Raw genomic sequence first — 18,083 nt, 5'->3', positions numbered from 1 at the left:
CTAGTTGATTGTCTCCTTTACAATTTCAGTCCTTTTATTGGAGAGACTGATATTGCCTTCCCTTATCCCTAATAGGATCTCTCCCAGCAGCAGGTCAGCACAGGAAGGGGAGACGGGCCCCTGCACAAGGGAGAAATTAAAGCCTAATTCCTATCCTTCCCCTTCCCTCCCTGGCAGCATAAAGATTTCAGCAGAAACCGAAAACTGCCTCGCTAAAGCAGCAACAGGTTAAGTAACACTCGAATAGCAGCATCTGACTTAAATTGATTAACGTTAGGAAGGACATTAAGACTAGTTCTAGTAAACTAAAGAAACATCGTGCTCCTTACTGGAGACAACTTCAACTTTTAAACCTAATATTGTTCAGGTAATAATGAAAATCATCAGTATTCTGTTTTGAGATGCTACTATTAACCTTTAGTAAATGCAACCATTCAAGAGTAAGGTAATGCTGACAAAAAAACAACCAAAACAAAAAAACACCACAACACGCACACCAGAAGGCAGAATTTCAGAACGCAGCCTAAGACTCACCGTTAATCAAAAGAAGAGAACAAGTCACTTCATTTATATGCCTCTAAAGTCTAGAGTCATCTTCTGAAAACCGAGTATTCCGTTTGGAGTCAGCTTTTAACTGAGAGGAAAGCTAAGGCTGACTAAAATTTTTTAAAGCCTCACATGGGAAGGCGGTATTTAACTTTTTTAAAGAAATACTGTGAAGATAACATGGCTTTTTAAAATTTGCTTAACCATATAGGCCTTTAGACTTTTGCTGAAGCGTCTCATCCTCCAACAGAAACAACAGTGTTACAGTTTGACCTTTTTTCATTTTATTAGCACAAAATCCTGTAGAGAGTGAAGACAAAGAGAGGAACATACATGTGTACTTAGAACATGGAAAATTCACTGCACAAATGGGAATGATTTATTCCGTCCTGTGATCTTGCCAATTACTTCTCCTCTCACCTTGAGTACTAGAACACTGTGACAGAGCTTGCAAGCTACAAAACCCAATCTTACAAGCCTGCAGCACTTCCTTAAAAAAACCCTGCAGTTCCATTACCAAAAAGGGGCTCAGCCTAGGTTCAGAACTACAACTGCTATTAAGAGAACTGAACTAGAGCAGTTGAATTCCCAAGTCTCACGCTGACTGTGGTAACTTTTGGAGCAGATCCTTTATGTATTTAGTATCGTACAACATCTTTAAAACTGAGGAAAAACATTTACACAGTATGCACATACACCTTAATGTTAATGCATGTATACTCATTTTTACATAGTTCAATGAAATTCCATTCTATAAGCACAGAAGCAATCCTGTGGTTATTTCTGACCACATAAATACATCAGTTGCAGAGATCGCTTACAGTTACAGATCTTCTTGCAGAAACTTTTATAGTGGCACTTGTATAGTCAGTTGGTCCAGTGGCTTCGCAACACCTATACACACATAGGGACAGGTAAAAAGAGGCAAGATCTTTATGGGCCAGTAGCTGAGCTTACTGCATAGCAAGGCTGATGTACAGTATGACATCTGCAGTAATAATACCAATAAATTAGATTAAAACAATTCAGATATACTTCCCATAGTATGAAAGGCAGCATTCACAAAATCAGAAAAAACACTATTCTATTCAGATTGCATGGCGACAAACAAGAAGGTGTTTGCCACAGTACAGAATCAACGCACTTTCGATGTCCAGTATTATTAGTAGGTTGTGGCACGCTGATATTTAATTGCCATGCAAGGGTAACGCCCTCAGACATTTTCCTAGGAATTGTCTCGATTATCAGTCAGAGGGTAGAGAGAGCTCCATCGTCAAGAGTCAGTAACTGTCATTTCTTTGCTTGGGAATAGCTGAAAGTGGTTGCTTTATTCCAACAGATGGCAGACATTCCAGTTTAGTTAGCCACGCAGTTGTTTTGTGAATAGGATTAATCACACAGATTTATGACATCCATGTTTTTGCAAAAGAGAGCAGGTAGTTTATTTCTGGTTTTCATACTTCCCTTCCATCAAAGGGGGCATACCGAGAAGTGTGGTCTGAAAGCAAAGTATCGCTATCTCTTAAAATGAAACTCCAGGTCAGCTCTCCAAACAACCATAGAATCACTACAACAGAGCTCTACCCTGCATACTTAACAAGTACAGAATTCACAATAATACTCTGAGCACACTGGTGAGAGCAAGAACTACGTTATGGAATGATTTGTGAGACCATCCTCACCAAATAAAAAGCCTGAGTTTCACATGCTTGAATAATACCACCACTTTTTTTTTTCATGACAAAAGGGTAAACTTAAGCAAAAGTGGATATTCTACAGATTAATTAAAAAAAAAAAAAAAAAAAAAAAAAAAAGGTGAGCAAGTGACTATTCAGTGTTTCATGCAAAACTCAACTCAATCATTTGTAAGTTTTGACCGGGCAACCAGTCAGAGACAGACTGTTAAAATAAGACTCCAAACTGAAAAACCACTGCACTTGCAATAAAGCTGGTTTCAAACTGGCATTTCTAACTCCACTGGCCTCAAAGTATTTTTACAGTAGTTTCAGTTGTCCAACATGAGTTACAAGTTGCTGTTCCACAGTTAGCGCCACTCTTCTCCTGTGAAACATACTTCAGGCTTTCAGACTATTCTTCTCTTGTTCCACAAGACTTTGGAGTGAAGAGCTGACAAGTCTATCCAACGTCTTTAGTTCTCCTCTAGACTGCATTCCTAGGTGTGCCATTGTGAGTCACTGCTTTCATATTTGAGGCGCTTGATTGATGGTTGCAGATTCTGTGGGAGGCAACACCTACTTCAAAGACTTCATGAATGGCTTTGCGGAAGCAATGAAAATTGTAGTCTATCAGACCTGTCAAGAAGGAGGGGGAAGGGAGAGGAAAAACTGTGCTCAGCTTGGCACATTTACATAATCAACAGAACTTCAAAATAAATATAAAATGTTTCATTTAACCAACAGCTATTTTGCTACTTATTTTAGTATGAATTTGGATTCAGAAGATTTAACAAAGTTTTACTGATGCCAGCATTTATTTAGACCGTCTCGGTTTTTAGAGAAAAAAAAAAAAAAAGTACTCATTTGGAGTGCGAGATGTATGTTCATAATTAAACAGCAGGTGAGGGGACAACACAAGACTTTACCCCCAAAAAACATGCTAGTACAGCATCACTTGAACGTTATCTTGAACTTTGTCATTCATATATATCTCCTAACTGTGGTGAGAAACTTTTGAGATCAAATACAGTACAGTTATTAAAAGAACACATCTGCTTTTTCTCTTTTTAAAATGCCAAGGTGAGTACTGTCCCCATGTAACTCAAATACTTTGACATTAGAGCCTACACTGTCATTTCTACCCCGTAACATACGCGAGACCATTCATACCATCATCTCCTACAGGTCCAAGCAACTATATAGTTGGTTAGACCTGCAATGTATTAAACACTTTGTTCTAAGTTCCTACCACATACTGTACCTAGCCTACCGCTGTTGATTTCTTCGGTCATACATTAAAAAAATTACATCAGTGCAACACATGATAGAGAATATGGCTATTCACAATACAGCAGCTGTCAAGCAGAACATAATAAGTATTACTCCATTCTACTGATTGCACTATAGCAGATGGTAGTGACACAGGCCACATTAGCTACGCAAGTCATTTCAGGAGGAGGACAGCGACTAAAGCGATGATTCACAAGGATAAAAATAAGACCTCTTTATACCTATCTCTACAAAAGGAGAAAATTCCTCCCACAAGAAATTAAACAAATTTAGTTACACAAATATCAAGGTGACTTGTAAAGTCATATTAATATTTTATAGTTGATAAAACATTAGATAAAAGCCGTTCAATGGGGAGGAAGTCCTTACCTTTGCGCTCAAAACTCTCTTCTCTAAGAATGCAAACTAATGCCAAAAACTTTGTTACTTCCTTTAAGTACAGGACCGTTGTGTTATTGAGCTTGATAATTGCCATTGACTCTTTATCATAAGCACTTCCAGTGCCATCTTCCTTTAACCTAAGAAAGAACGAGTTAACCCAAGACATAATCTAGTAGGCATGCATATATAACTTCAAGACAAATACCTGTTAAATGCAGTTAGAAGAATATTACTCATACTGAACGGTGAGCAAGTGAAGAACCTGCAGTGCAGGTCTTAATACTATTGTAAGTAAGACCATTATCACACTTTAAGTTTCTCAGGAAAGCTAGACCTAAACAGAGTTGAGGGTTTCACTAGATACTATCTATCTTAGATGAGCCGTTAAGAGCAAGCTATTAGCATGCATTCTTTCGATATCAAACTAAGAGCTGTGACTGTTTAGTCAATACTGTTTTCAGCTTACAGCTGAGCATTCTTAATGGAGGTAGTATAGCACATTAGTTATAGCATAGTTTACCTTCAAACCAAAGAGTCGCTGCTACTCACTGTGTCACTGAGTTTACAGTGCCACAGTAAGGTATCGAGTGATTGGTTTGAAGATTCTAATGCAGGACTTCTGCGTAGAAACATCAATGGAGTGACATCTCAGCGAAATTACTTTTGGTAAATTAATACAAAGGCTTCCTTAGTGAGGGCGGTGGCGGGGAGGGGTGTGCAACAGGGAGCAGGACACTTTTTGGTCTTAAGCTAAACCGGTCTGCATTTACAAGAAAAGATCAGGATGCTGCTTTCTATCTGCAAGTTATTAGTGTTAGTTAAATTACTGTAGAAGCAAAAGATGTATCGCGAGCTACTTCTAAGCACTCGCTCCTGAAAAAAAACCACAACACAAACAGTTACACAACCCTGGGTTGACCCATCAGGAGACAGACCATTAAACGTTGCGCTGTTTCTTGGCAGCACTGTATTTTCCAGGCTGCAACCACAGTGCTAAAATAAGTTACCGCTTCTCCAGAGCCACGTCAGAAATCTGTTGTGAAGTATAATTCAGCCGTAGATCGTGAGAAACAAGCACTATATGCATCCCTCAGAGAAAATCAGCAAGAGATGAGTTGACCTCACAAAAGCTACTCTGTTCAGATAGTGGCAAGTCTCAAAGCAATGTGACCGCAAGTTACACTTACAAGCTATGGCATGCTATTGACCCCAATTATTTGCAGGTGTTAACATACTTGCACCCACCATGCCAAACGAGACACAGCAGTATTCATATTTTACATTAAGCGCTTGACATTTGTAAATGTCAGATGGCTGTCTAAGGCCATGAGTTGAAGGAAACAAACGGAGTACAAATGCTCGATCCAGCTGCCAAATCATTTGGCTTTATTCTAGTTACTTACAGAACCAATGTGCTCTACAGACCAATCGATAGCATCTTGCTGGATGACAAAGCCAGCACCACTTACACAGTTTGTAACCTATTCTACAACTTTTAAGGACTTTTTCCTAAGAGTATTCATCACTTACCCATATATACAGGAAACATCTATCACTACATCAATCATGTCACAGCACAACTCATATGACTGCATGTCCACAGGGGAACTGTCTGTTGCGATGTAGATTTTGCTGACTACATCGAAGAGAAAAGCTTTTTCAATGCCTGAATTCTTCAGAAAGAGAAAGAATTTGGATGAATTTTAAAAATAACTGCATTTTTAAAATGTCAAGTAGAATTCATACACTTTCACATTCTTAATAGCAGGAAATGGTTTAAACATAACCAGTTTAGAGGCTTAAGACAGAATCAAGATTTAGAGCATACAGTTTATAAATACAATACCCTTGTTGCCATAGCACATATCACCCTCACCTTCTAGTTGACAAAAATAAAGCTGGGGACGCAGTTAGAATTCTTTTTAGTTTATTATTTACCAGATCATAATTAAGGTTACATTTTACTGTGCTTCCAGAACTCAAATTCAGCAGTTTTCCTCTTCTGTGGTTCTTTTAACTCCAGAAGAGCCACACATTCTCATCCACCTGATGGACCAGGCTCAGAGACGAGTTACTTCATAGTAGTGCGCTGACACTTAAATTTTACGCTTGTAGTATCTTGGCAGTTCAGTTTCTTTGTGAGGCAGTTGCCATATAGTTTAACATGCAGAGCAAATAAAGTCAGCTTCTAAACTTATGAATCCATGAAAAGTATCACATTATGGCAGTTACGGGTACGGAAAAGCACCAAGTCAATTGTACCATCCCATTTGTAACTGAGCGCTTTGGCAAAGCACACGTGCTCATACTAAGTTCAGAAGCCTTCTGCTGTTAAGCAAGTTACCACATATACACTATGGATTTCTTGCAAAGCTTAATTTCTATTTACGCACCAGAAGCATTCCTAATCGCTTCTTCCTAGCTAGTCTGAATACCCAAGGCAGTGTCCTGAGGACATCCAGACGATCCTTTCAGCATCAGGGCCACGCTCCATACCCTCATGGCACTGAGCAGGGTGAGCATTAACGTGCCCTTTATCCACTGGGCCAGGTTATTACAGACAGTCCTCTACCAACACAGGAAACAAGCATTCTACAGTAGCATGGGGCGACACATCTGACCTGCACAGCTCCTCTCAATCGCAACTGTTTTTTTCCATGTTGTCCACATGCCTGCAACAGCCTCACAGACATAACTTAAATGACAGGCTACTTCAGCCTTGTCTCTAGGGTGATATTTTATCTGATTTAAAGTATACAGCAGCAAATTTCTAGGTCACAAAATCTATAAGAAACGCAAACACTAAAAGAATAAGGGCAAAAGTCTCACAGGCCACATGAAATAGACAATTTAGTTCAAGGCCAAGTTCATATTATGAAAAAAGTCTCTTGCCAGTACAACTACATTAGACTACTAAGTGCCTTAGCAGACTAATCAGTACATCGTGCTGGCAGAAAACTTCCGTACCAACAGTTATAACCAGCCAAACTATACTTTGTCAGTATTTAGAGAAACCTGCACAAAGCACACACCAGTACAATTTAGCTGTGGTAAAGAGCTTCTAATGCAGGCAACCGGGCCAGCGGAGTACACCAACGTGAGTGCCACCTGAATCTCCCAAGGGCAGATCTAGCCAGCGTTCCTTAGCAGAAGGACTTACTTTACCATTCCGCGTATTTCACTCAAAGTTCTGTTAGATTAACACTTACTGATATAAAGATATTTAGTAGATTTTCCAGCGTTGGCAGTTGCGGAATGAGCTTCTGTACCACCTTACTGAAGGCTTCAAATATTGAATGGTCATAGATACTGGTCAAATAAAAGCTGAGATGAGGAGGGAGGGAAAAGGAAGAAAAAAGAACAAAGATTCGAGAGTATTTCAGAATTGCAATAGAAATGTTAAAGCTATGTTTTCTAACATTCAGGCCTGATGATTTAGCTGGGATGCCTTTGTCACAATATACCTGGCCACTACACCAAGAACCTAATTTCTGAGCGACTGGAGTAAACATGAAACAGACTTCCCCCATCCCCGGGAGATGGGAGAACAGAGAGAAAAATTTGAACGTGCTTTCACAACACACTTAGCCTGCAGAATGCTTATCACAAAGGTGTTAAATGCTTGACTAGATTTCTTCAAGTCCCGTTCCTGGCCTTCCACTTTGTTCACACTAACACGCAAGAAATACTGGCAATACTTAAAGGCTCCGAGAGAATCAAAATAGCAGTAAAAACAGAAAAGATAGCTTGTTTTAAAGGTGTCAGTAGAAGACACCTTAAAAGCGAGCCAAATATCGAGTAAGAGACTAAGCTTTTAAAACCAATCACGCTGAAAAGTCAGTGCTAGCCAGGACTAGAAGGCAGGCAGCTTCCCCTCTCATTCCCCTGCTCCTCCAGGTCACATATACAAATTCAGCCTGTTATGCTGAATGAAAAGTATGAAAAAGGACCTTGACTTATCAGCGAGTTTATGAATAAACCTGTTGATTGGAATCTGATACAGTAGCCTGCCTTATTTTAGTCAGCCTAACAGCCGAGGCTTGGCCATAAATTCAGCAGTGTATTTTATAACAAGAGTTTGTGCAATGTTAAGAAACTAACAAGGCCTTGCTCTGGTCTGTCCGCTATTACATCTAAAAGTCATTAGTCTGTATGCATATCAGCAACAGTAGAATCACATATGCCAGAATCTTTAACTCACCTAAGGTGAAGTTTTTCAAGCCCAGCATCCGTAAGGTCATCGTTAGCCCTCTGATGAATATCCCTCTGAGTTTCTATTTTATGGTCATCCGATAAACCATCAACTTTATGAATAAAAACTTCAAAGTTCATTTCTGGGTTGACCTTGTAGGCTTTTGAAACTGTAATGTGGAGTCTTGTTAGAGCTTCCATGTAGTCATCCTGTAAATCAGTTTTGGCAGGAATGAATGAGAAGGCTTTATCTCCGATAACTATTCCATTCTGCACAAGGACAAAATATTTCAGTGCAAGAACTTCACTTCACTTCTGTAACTAAACAGAAGTATGGGAGAAGAGAATACCTTGGAGTGTCAGAAATCCAAGTAGCTTAGATTCTGTTATGTAAATTAAGTTGCATTACGTATACAAGGCTCAGCCACACAAAACTAGGCTTCAGAGCAAAAGGCGGCAGCAATCTCCAAGACGGTCCTAATAACCGGGTGATCTCCCACGGCGCAATTCCTAAGTTCATTAGAAGCTACCAGATACCCAATAGTACCAGTACTTGAAAGTGAGGTCAGAAGTGTGCTGTTATTAAATGAACTCCACAGCAGAGGGAAGGGATAATTCAGACCACCTAGCACAGCAGGTTCTCACTATTATTGTAGAAAAGGTAAGTTCAGAGTACTCGCCCCTTTCCACTCTCTCCACCGGGAGCATATGTTCCAGTCACTTCACAAAACTAAAAACCACACACCAAAAGTTAGATTGCCAACGCATCCTTTCATACATGTAACAGATGTTTTATGAACTTATCTAAACATACAAATTATTAGCTTCTCGATCATTCCTCTTGCACACAAAACAAAAAGAAAACTTCCTTGTGATTCTTAGTGATTTGTATTTACCTGGGCATCAATAACATATATTAGAGCACCTGTTCCTCTGAAGATCATCTCATAATCAAATGTTGGATCAAAAAAGTCCATCTGTCCAGGAAAATCCCATATTTGGAAATTCACAAATGAACTGTTGGAAATATCATCTTTGTAGATCTTGTTGGTACTTTCCAAGAACAAAGTCTCATTGGGAGACATTTTGTGAAACACCACCTGTTAAAAGAACACAAATAATAGTCTCGACTTTATCTTACTAGAAGAGACTGGTAAAAGTTCTGCGACTTGAATCTTACAAATAGGTTTGTCCATTCTAAAGTGTACAGTTTCCTTTTGGTAAATAGTCAGCTTCCTGCATCAGCTGAGGAAATAACCTACCCTCAACCAGAGCCAAGCAACCAAATACAGTTAAACATTTTCACAAGTCTAAATAACACTACCGCCTAAAGACACAGACGTCCCAGTTACTCTTTCTTCCTTGCAAGTCTAACACAGTATTTTCAAATTCTGCTATATTAGCCAATTCAGATCTGGTATAAAGCCACCATGTTAATTAAGCAACGGCAAGCTTTTAAGAACTATTTCTTTCCAGTCTTAGAAATTCCTAAAGGAAACGTTGCTTTTAGTCTGCTGTCAAGTGCTACGACACAATATAATCAGACTGTTCCTAAACTACAATAAAAATGTACAAAAATAACATCTCAGTTTTAGAGATCCAAGTAGCTACGTAGTTTGCCATCTATTAACAACTTAATTATGTTTGCTGACCCTCTCAAGTATCCTAAAGAAACAATGAAAGCTTTCACGCTACTTGGTAAACGGTTTAGCTGCAGTGATGAAAAACATACTCATTGCTAGTACTCAAAAAGCCCCGCTGGGATTTTAGCCCTTCCCTGAACAAACAGAACTAGCGTGTAACCCCACAGCAAAGCAGCCTGTAGCAAAGGCAGTCAATTTTAACAGCGAACGTTGCACTAAAGCAACTCAACTGTATATTACAAAAGTTACTACATATGTAAGGTGGTCGAACGCTAGGACTGCAAAAAGAAAGATGTTTCCTATATAGCACTTGGTAATTTTTTTTTTTTAATGTTTCACACAGTTACGGAAGTCATCCATTGAAGAGACCTAGTGCAACAATCTCTGTCAAAAAAACTGCAAGACAAACAACTCCACACCCAGCGTAGTTAATGGATTGTTTAGTGAGGTTCAAAGTAGTACGTCAGCCTAGATTTTTAAGGGAAAAAAATTCAGTACCTCAAGGCAAACGTTTGAGGAAGTCAGGATCTAAATGAGGTTTTAAACAGCAGGACATTTGTATGGAAAAGTAAAAACAGTTCTAGATATATAGCGGCTGCGTTGCAAGGACTAGAAATTCCTCAGGATTTGCAGCACAGTTTTAGAATCATAGAATAGTTTGGGTTGGAAGGGACCTCTAAAGGTCATCTAGTCCAACCCCCCCTGCCGTGGGCAGGGACATCTTCAACTAGATCAGGTTGCTCAGAGCCCCGTCCAACCTGACCTGGAATGGTTCCAGAGATGGGGCATCCACCACCTCTCTGGGCAACCTGGGCCAGTGCCTCGCCACCCTCAGCGTAAAAAATTTCTTCCTTGTGTCTAGTCCAAATCTACCCCCCTTTAGTTTAAAGCCATTCCCCCTTGTCCTGTCGCAACAGGCCCTGCTAAAAAGTTTGCCACCATCTTTTTAATAAGCCCCCTTTGAGTACTGATAGGCTGCAATAAGGTCTCCCCGAAGCCTTCTCTTCTCTAGGCTGAACAACCCCAACTCTCTCAGCCTTTCTTCATAGGAGAGGTGTTCCATCCCCCTGATCATTTTCGTGGCCCTCCTCTGGACCCACTCCAACAGGTCCGTGTCCTTCTTGCGCTGAGGGCTCCAGAGCTGGACGCAGTACTCCACGTGGGGTCTCACCAGAGCAGAGTGGAGGGGCAGAATCCCCTCCCTCGACCTGCTGGCCACGCTTCTTTTGACGCAGCCCGGGATACGGTTGGCCTTCTGGGCTGCGAGCGCACATTGCTGGCTCACGTCCAGCTTTTCATCCACCAGTACCCCCAAGTCCTTCTTGGCAGGGCTGCTCTCAATCCCTTCGTCCCCCAGCCTGCACTGATACCGGGGGTTGCCCCGACCCAGGTGCAGGACCTGGCACTTGGCCTTGTTAAACCTCATGAGGTTCACACGGGCCCACTTCTCGAGCTTGTCCAGGTCCCTCTGGATGGCATCCTGTCCCTCTGGCATGTCAACCGCACCACTCAGCTTGGTGTCATCTGCAAACTTGCTGAGGGTGCGCTCGATCCCACTATGTCATCGATGAAGATATTAAACAGTACCGGTCCCAACACGGACCCCTGCAAGACGCCCCTCGTCACCAATCTCCATCTGGACGTTGAGCCGTTGACCACTACCCTCTGGATGCGATCATCTAACCAATTCCTCACCCACCAGACTGTCCACCCATCAAATCCATACCTCTCCAGTTTAGAGAGAAGGATGTTGCGGGAGACCGTGTCAAAGGCCTTACAGAGGTCCAGATAGATGACATCTGTAGCCCTTCCCATGTCCATTGATTAGTCACTCCATCATAGAAGGCCACTAGGTTAGTCAGGCAGGACTTGCCCTTGGTGAAGCCATGCTGGCTGTCACCAATCACCTCCCTGTCCTCCATGTGCCTTAGCATAGCTTCCAGGAGGATCTGTTCCATGGTCTTCCCAGGCACAGAGGTGAGACCGACTGGCCTGTAGTTCCTCGGGTCTTCCTTTTTTCCCTTTTTAAAAATGGGGGTTATGTTTACCCTTTTCCAGTCAGTGGGAACTTCTCTGGACTGCCACGACTTCTCAAATACGATGGATAGTGGCTTAGCAACCTCATCCGCCAGTTCCCTCAGGACCCACGGATGCACCTCATCGGGTCCCATGGACTTGTGCACCTTCAGGGGCCTTAGATGGTCTCGAACCTGATCTTCTCCCACAGCGGGCGGCTCTTCATTCTCCCAGTCCCCGCCTTTGCCTTCTGCGGCTTGGGTGGTGAGGCTCGAGCACTTGCCGGTGAAGACCGAGGCAAAAAAGTCATTGAGTACCTCCACCTTCTCCGTATCCCGGGTAACCAGGTCTCCTGTTTCCTTCCGGAGAGGGCCCACATTTTCCCTCGTCTTCCTTTTATCCCCAGCGTATCTATAGAATCTTTCCTTGTTGCCCTTGACGTCCCTGGACAGATTTAATTCTATCAGGGCTTCAGCTTTCCTAACCTGATCCCTGGCTGCTCGGACAATTTCTCTGTATTCCTCCCAGGCTACCTGTCCTTGCTTCCACCCTCTGGAGGCTTCCTTTTTGTGTTTGAGTTTGTCCAGGAGCTCCTTGTTCATCCATGCGGGCCTCCTGGCATTTTTGCCCGACTTCCTCTTTGTTGGGATGCATCGCTCCTGAGCTTGAAGGAGGTGATCCTTGAAAATTACCCAGCTTTCTTGGGCCCCTCTTCCCTCCAGGGCTTTGTCCCATGGCACTCTACCAAGCAGGTCCCTGAAGAGGCCGAAGTCTGCTCTCCTGAAGTCCAGGGTAGCGAGCTTGCTGTGCGCCCTTCCTCGGTGCCCTAAGGATCTTGAACTCCACCATTTTGTGGTCACTGCAGCCCAGGCTGCCTTTGAGCTTCACATTCCCCACCAGCCCCTCCTTGTTGGTGAGAACAAGGTCCAGCATAGCACCTCTCCTCGTTGGCTCCTCTACCACTTGGAGAAGGAAGTTATCATCGACCATTTTAAAGCATTCTGAAATCAACATTCTTTCTTTGGAACTCAGCGTCTCCCACAGGGAGCAGGACAGAATTAGTGAATCCAGTTTAAAGCAGATGAGTCTCTGAGAAGCAACGCCATCATCCCCCTTTCCCTTCCTTCCCAAAGCAGCATGTTACGTCAGATTGATGTTCCCCATCTGTTTTTTACACTAATAGGGGAACCAGGACACAGTTTTGATCAAATTCCTTTTCTATTGCCTAGCATCTACCCCCACTCTTACTCGCTTTACATAGCTTCAATAAAGCAAATAAAAAGGCTGTGGAAGCATCTGATTGGAAGCACGCAGGTAACACTGATGCCCAGCAATTTTGACTAGGCATATGCAGGCAGAGCAGACAAAGCTAGTGAAATTCTAAGAATCTGCCGAGTTTCCTCGCTATGGCTTTTATTATTCTCAAGTGTTCCTTTTACACCTTCAACATCCAATGGTCTCATCGACTTCCTGCTTTTACCATATTTTAAGAACTTTTCACTGTCAGCTTGAACACTCTTAGCACTACACTCTTTCAGATTTTTCTTTTTATCCCTCTGAATTTCCCATTCACATTTGACCTGCTGCGATCTTTGAGTTCTCAGGATTTTTTTTATTTCCTGACATGTCAACCTTTTCTCTACGATCACTTCTCTACAGCGGCACTTGGGTTTATTTTTGAATTGCAGCAGTTAAGCTGCACTCCTGATGCAGTATTTCTGAACCGCCTCCATGTTTTTGGACTGCCCTTTTCTTTGGGTTTTTTATTTTTGGTTTTGGTTGGGTTTTTTTTAAATTCACAATTTCTGTCTCAATTTTCAAGTAGTTACCCTTCCTTGGACCCACGAGCTGAATTTGTCCAACATATTCATTCCCGGTACCTTAAACTTTGAATGGACTCCCCAGGGAAGCATGTGTTTGGAGTTTTGGTTGGGGGGGGGGGGGGGGTTGGGGGGGGGGGGGGGGAGGGAGGTGTTTGTTTGTTTGTTGGGTTTTTTTTTTTTTTACAAATCAGAGAACAGCAGCATTCAAAATTTCAGTTCCAGCTGAAATGTTGGCCTGACCCATACAAACAAAAATTTCCCAGACCACCAAACAATAATCCTATACATCAAGTGACAAGCATGACTTCCACAACATCCCTACTACAAGAGCTTATGATCAAATATAACCTGACACCGCAAGACACCTTACTGGGTACATTGTGGCAATACCTATAAACTGCAAGAAAAATATCTAGCATAGAAAGTTGCAAGTTGCTGAGAAAGTAACAAATCTAGGATAGTTTCCCTTTTTTTGGACACTTTGTCTGCAAATATGAATAACTGGTTTATATCTGAGAAATCTACATCCTTTTCCTCAGAAGGGAAACAACCACCAGAGCCAGAACTTTTCTAAGAATCTTCACAGTGCAAGTAACCCAAAGATAAGAACCCTTCACTGGGAGTTGTCCCAAGCCAGCACAAAGCATGCCTCAATGAAGTCTGTACAGCCAAAGCAGGCAATTTGCCCTTCATAAACAACCAGTCTCCCCACTGCAGCACAGGATCATTCTGCACATAAAAATAGGCACCTTTACCTATAAGTCCAAATGCAGAATGGGTTTTCAAACTCCATTTTTTTTTTTCCAGTCATAGTAAACCCCTTTTTTTCTTGAGGTAATACTAGACTATTTCTATTGCCCTGATGTCCAGAAAGGAATTTGCACAGGCAGATGGAAGGAGGTCCCTGAAAAGAGAGAGAAAAGGTACGGTATTGCAAGATGGTGTTGAGACTCTACTAATTGGAAGCGAACAGCTGCTTCACAGGTTGCCATGAAAAGCAACTTCCAAAGGATTCCCTAACAGCAGTAAGATGTACAACCGTTTTTTCCATTTTCACGCTTTCCAGAATCTTTGCTTTAATTTTGTGATTTCTTAAGCTGCTATAACGAAGTCTCAGAAGTAGCAGCTGTTTTTCAGAGGAGAGATTTGAGGGGTATGGGGTGACAAAGGAAGAGGGTAAGTACAGCGAAAGGAAGACAAGACAGACAAGTCTTTAAAGAAATTCATTAGTTATTAGGAGCACTACATTACAACTTGCTGTAAGATTTTCTAAGTATTAGAGCATGCTACAGAAGCGTGACAGACAGCTAGTTCTGACTCCCTACTCCCCTAATTCAATTCATTTATTTAACACCTTTAAAGAAAAATTAGTATAAATGAAAGGTTTACAGCAGCTCCAAACAAGCTGCTGCTTTAGGTTCTACCACACACACAAATTCCTCCCCCAATAATATATTTATGCTAATCTTAAGAAGGCAGAGCAGCAAGTCTGGCAACCATGAGAAGAAAAAAACAAAACAGACAAACAAAAAACCACAAACCACACACCCAAAAAACCCAAAATCAGGTACTCTGTTTGAACTCTTTCCAGGTTCCTGTTACATAAGAACAGTACAGTAAGTCCAGTTTTGCAAGTTTTAAGTCTGCACAAAAATTTGTTTTATAAACTGAAACAATCGTCACATTCCCAAAATCTTCTAACGTCAATTTGCTACTGAACATTCACAGGTTATACCGGTACGGAAAATCCAATTGTCCAAGGGAAAAAAGAGTTCCTCCCCAGCACCATCATTTTTGCTTTTGTGAGAGGCCTCCTGTTAATATTGTTCTCAGTAGAAGGCTGGAATGATTTAATAATTCATGTTTTTCAGACAAATTTCTAGATTCCCACAAAGCCAATACTTTTCCCCAATACAGTGTGTATCATGCATACCCCTACTCTCTGGCAAGGTGATCAACAACTAGTGCCCAGACAGAAGGATCAGGTCTGGTAATGACCATTTTTGGACTAGACAGATCTAAGACCAGGGACGCTGTTGAAGAGAAACTTCTTCATACTCCAGGAGTGTCTCAAATTAACGCCACAGTTCGCTCAGGCAGCGGCACAACGAGCTCCTAAGTAACAGAACCACAGCTTCTAATTCCCAAGCCAGATCAGCAACCAATCGGCAAAAGATAAATTCTATGTCCTCTTATTACATACTCAACATCACGCTGTTCCTTTCCTGTACAACTACTTGAATAGGTCCTCAGAGAACTGATGCTACCAACCTCGGTCATAAAAAAAAAAAAAAGTCCAAAAGCTACATCTATAAAGTGACTTGTAAAGTCTTAAAATCTAGCTGCAATTTGGAGTTACTGCTTCCCTCTAGCTTTTAGGGTTCACTTCTTTCAGCTGTAGATAATACAATAAGATCTCTAATGAGAGTCTACAGTGAGTGCCATTCACATGACTAAAGACTTGGAAAAAGACTTTCAGTGCAATCACTGCATTTGCACATACAGTGGGGGCATTAGGCCTAAATAATGGGGAATAACTGGAAAGACTAAAAAGCAATGACAGCCCAGTCTGCCACTGTATTTCAGAATAGCACAATGGAAAAAAATGCTCACTAACAGATACGGTACCTTTTGCAAACCTTGTCTAAAGGAAGGCAAGCCTACAGCAAAAGACAGGAGTCTTCAGTCTACAGTTTAGAACCCATTGGTCTAGTACAGTCTATGGATTACCAAGCAGCCTGCATAAGATGGCTAAAAGAAGCAGGCTCATACCTGCTGTACTGCAACGTCCAAAAAAGACTTCTCTGCATAAAACCTTTACAGAAATCTCTGAAGGATTCCACACTTGCATTTGAAGAAAGTTTGAGGCCCCCGAGTCTACAGCTTGAGAACCGCCGCATTTCACTAGTAAAGCCTTCCTATATAAATATCACCTAAAAACTTCATAATAGGGACTGCAAATACAAAACTTGCACTGAGGAACAAGGATCATTCTTAGCACTACACTTCTCTTGAGCTACGTGGCAGATGAAAAGAGTCAGTTTTGTCTTATTTTTATTTAGAAACACTAGCGACTTCATGAAGCTACCAACAAACCTAAGGCACCAAAACCGTTTTATTTCCTCCTCGACCAGCGACCCTCGTTTGCTCGGTCTAGCATACTAAGGGAAACCAGAGGCTGCCTTTCTGCTCATAAAAAAGCAGAAGTCTCTTTCAAAGGATCAAACGGCAGAACAACCGCTCAAGTCTTCTTCCGACCGGAAGTGCTAAACACCCCACACCTGTACCGCCCGCGGTGCTTTCACATCTGTAAGAAAACACCTCATGATAAATTTGACACCCGTATCTTCACATTTTATTTTTGAAGCGTTAAAGTGAAGAACTACAAAGGCTACCACCTATGCTACACAACCTTCCTCTCTAGGGCAGATGATCGGAGTCCGTTCTGGGAAGCAAGCGTCTTTAAGCAGGGGCCTCCTTTCGCTCCAACTTCGCCACATGCGCCCACATTAAAAAGCAGAAATTGCCTAAACAGCAACGCAGAAAGGAGAAAGAGCTCGGCGCCAGAGAGGCAGCGCGGCAGACGGGGGCGGGGGGCCGCCAGCTGCCCCTCACCTTCTGGATGGAGGACTTCCCGCTGCGCCGCAGCCCCATAAGCAGGATCCGCGGCTTGGAGTCCGCCCCGCCCGCGCCTCCGCCGGGTCCGCCCGCGCCGCCGCCGGGCCCGCCGGGCCCTGGGCCTCCCTCCAGCTCCGCCTCCTCCTCCTCTTCCCCGTAGCCGAAGTCCTTGGGGAACGAGTCCGCGGCCCCGAAGCTACCCCCCACCAGCGCCGGCTCCTCGGCCGCGCCCGCCGCGCCCGCCCCGCCGAACTGCAGCGCCATGTCCGCCCGAGCCTGCCGCCGACCAGCCACCGGCGCCCGTGCGAGGGCCTCCTTCTGCTTGTCCAACCCAGCCCGGCACCGCCAGCCTTCCCCGGATTGGCCGGCATCAAGCTCCGCGGCGCCGATTGGCTCGGAAAGGCAGCGAGGCAGGAAGGCTCCGGTCGGACAACCCGAGTCACCTGACGGCGCCACCGCACGTGAGCGGGAGGGGCGGGGCGAGCAACGGCCCAGGCGCGCGGGTAGGGCGGGACCGGGCGCCGCGCCCTCGGGGGAGCCGGCTCGGGGAGAGCCCCGCCCCCCGCTGCGGAGAGCGGCCACAGGCACCGCCCCGCGGGCGCGCCCCAGTTGCGGCGCAAACATAAACGCAAAGCGAGGCGCGGGAGCTTTCGCCAAAGCGGCAACCCCCCCTCCAAGCGAACGCTGCCTACGAAGCGAGGTTCTTCATGTTGACTACATAGTCATTTTCTACTGGCATCATCTGTACAGGCAGGAAGCTCGATTGACGTTTTAACAAATTTGATTATTTCATTACAATCCTAATTTCAGGCTCGAGAGACCAAACCGTTTTCAGAGGGAAGCAAACACGGTTATGAAAAGCGTCAGTGTGTATTACTGCCCTCACACCCGGTGTCTCG

General features: G+C 43.3%; 1 protein-coding gene across 1 annotated transcript; it reads right to left on the bottom strand.

Annotated features, from left to right (window-relative positions):
* Positions 1-807: 807 nt before the first annotated feature.
* RRAGC (Ras related GTP binding C) lies at positions 808-17,555 on the bottom strand. Its single transcript, XM_076357229.1, is given in 8 exon segments — positions 808-2,858; positions 3,882-4,030; positions 5,424-5,566; positions 7,103-7,217; positions 8,095-8,294; positions 8,981-9,184; positions 17,182-17,531; positions 17,534-17,555. Coding segments are annotated over 8 exon segments (1,335 nt in total). The 3' UTR covers positions 808-2,706.
* Between the last annotated feature and the right edge of the window lie 528 nt (positions 17,556-18,083).

This window comes from Aptenodytes patagonicus, chromosome 21, assembly GCF_965638725.1.
Source record: "Aptenodytes patagonicus chromosome 21, bAptPat1.pri.cur, whole genome shotgun sequence".
Taxonomy (NCBI): domain Eukaryota; kingdom Metazoa; phylum Chordata; class Aves; order Sphenisciformes; family Spheniscidae; genus Aptenodytes; species Aptenodytes patagonicus.
This window is presented reverse-complemented; position numbering and strand designations above follow the sequence as displayed.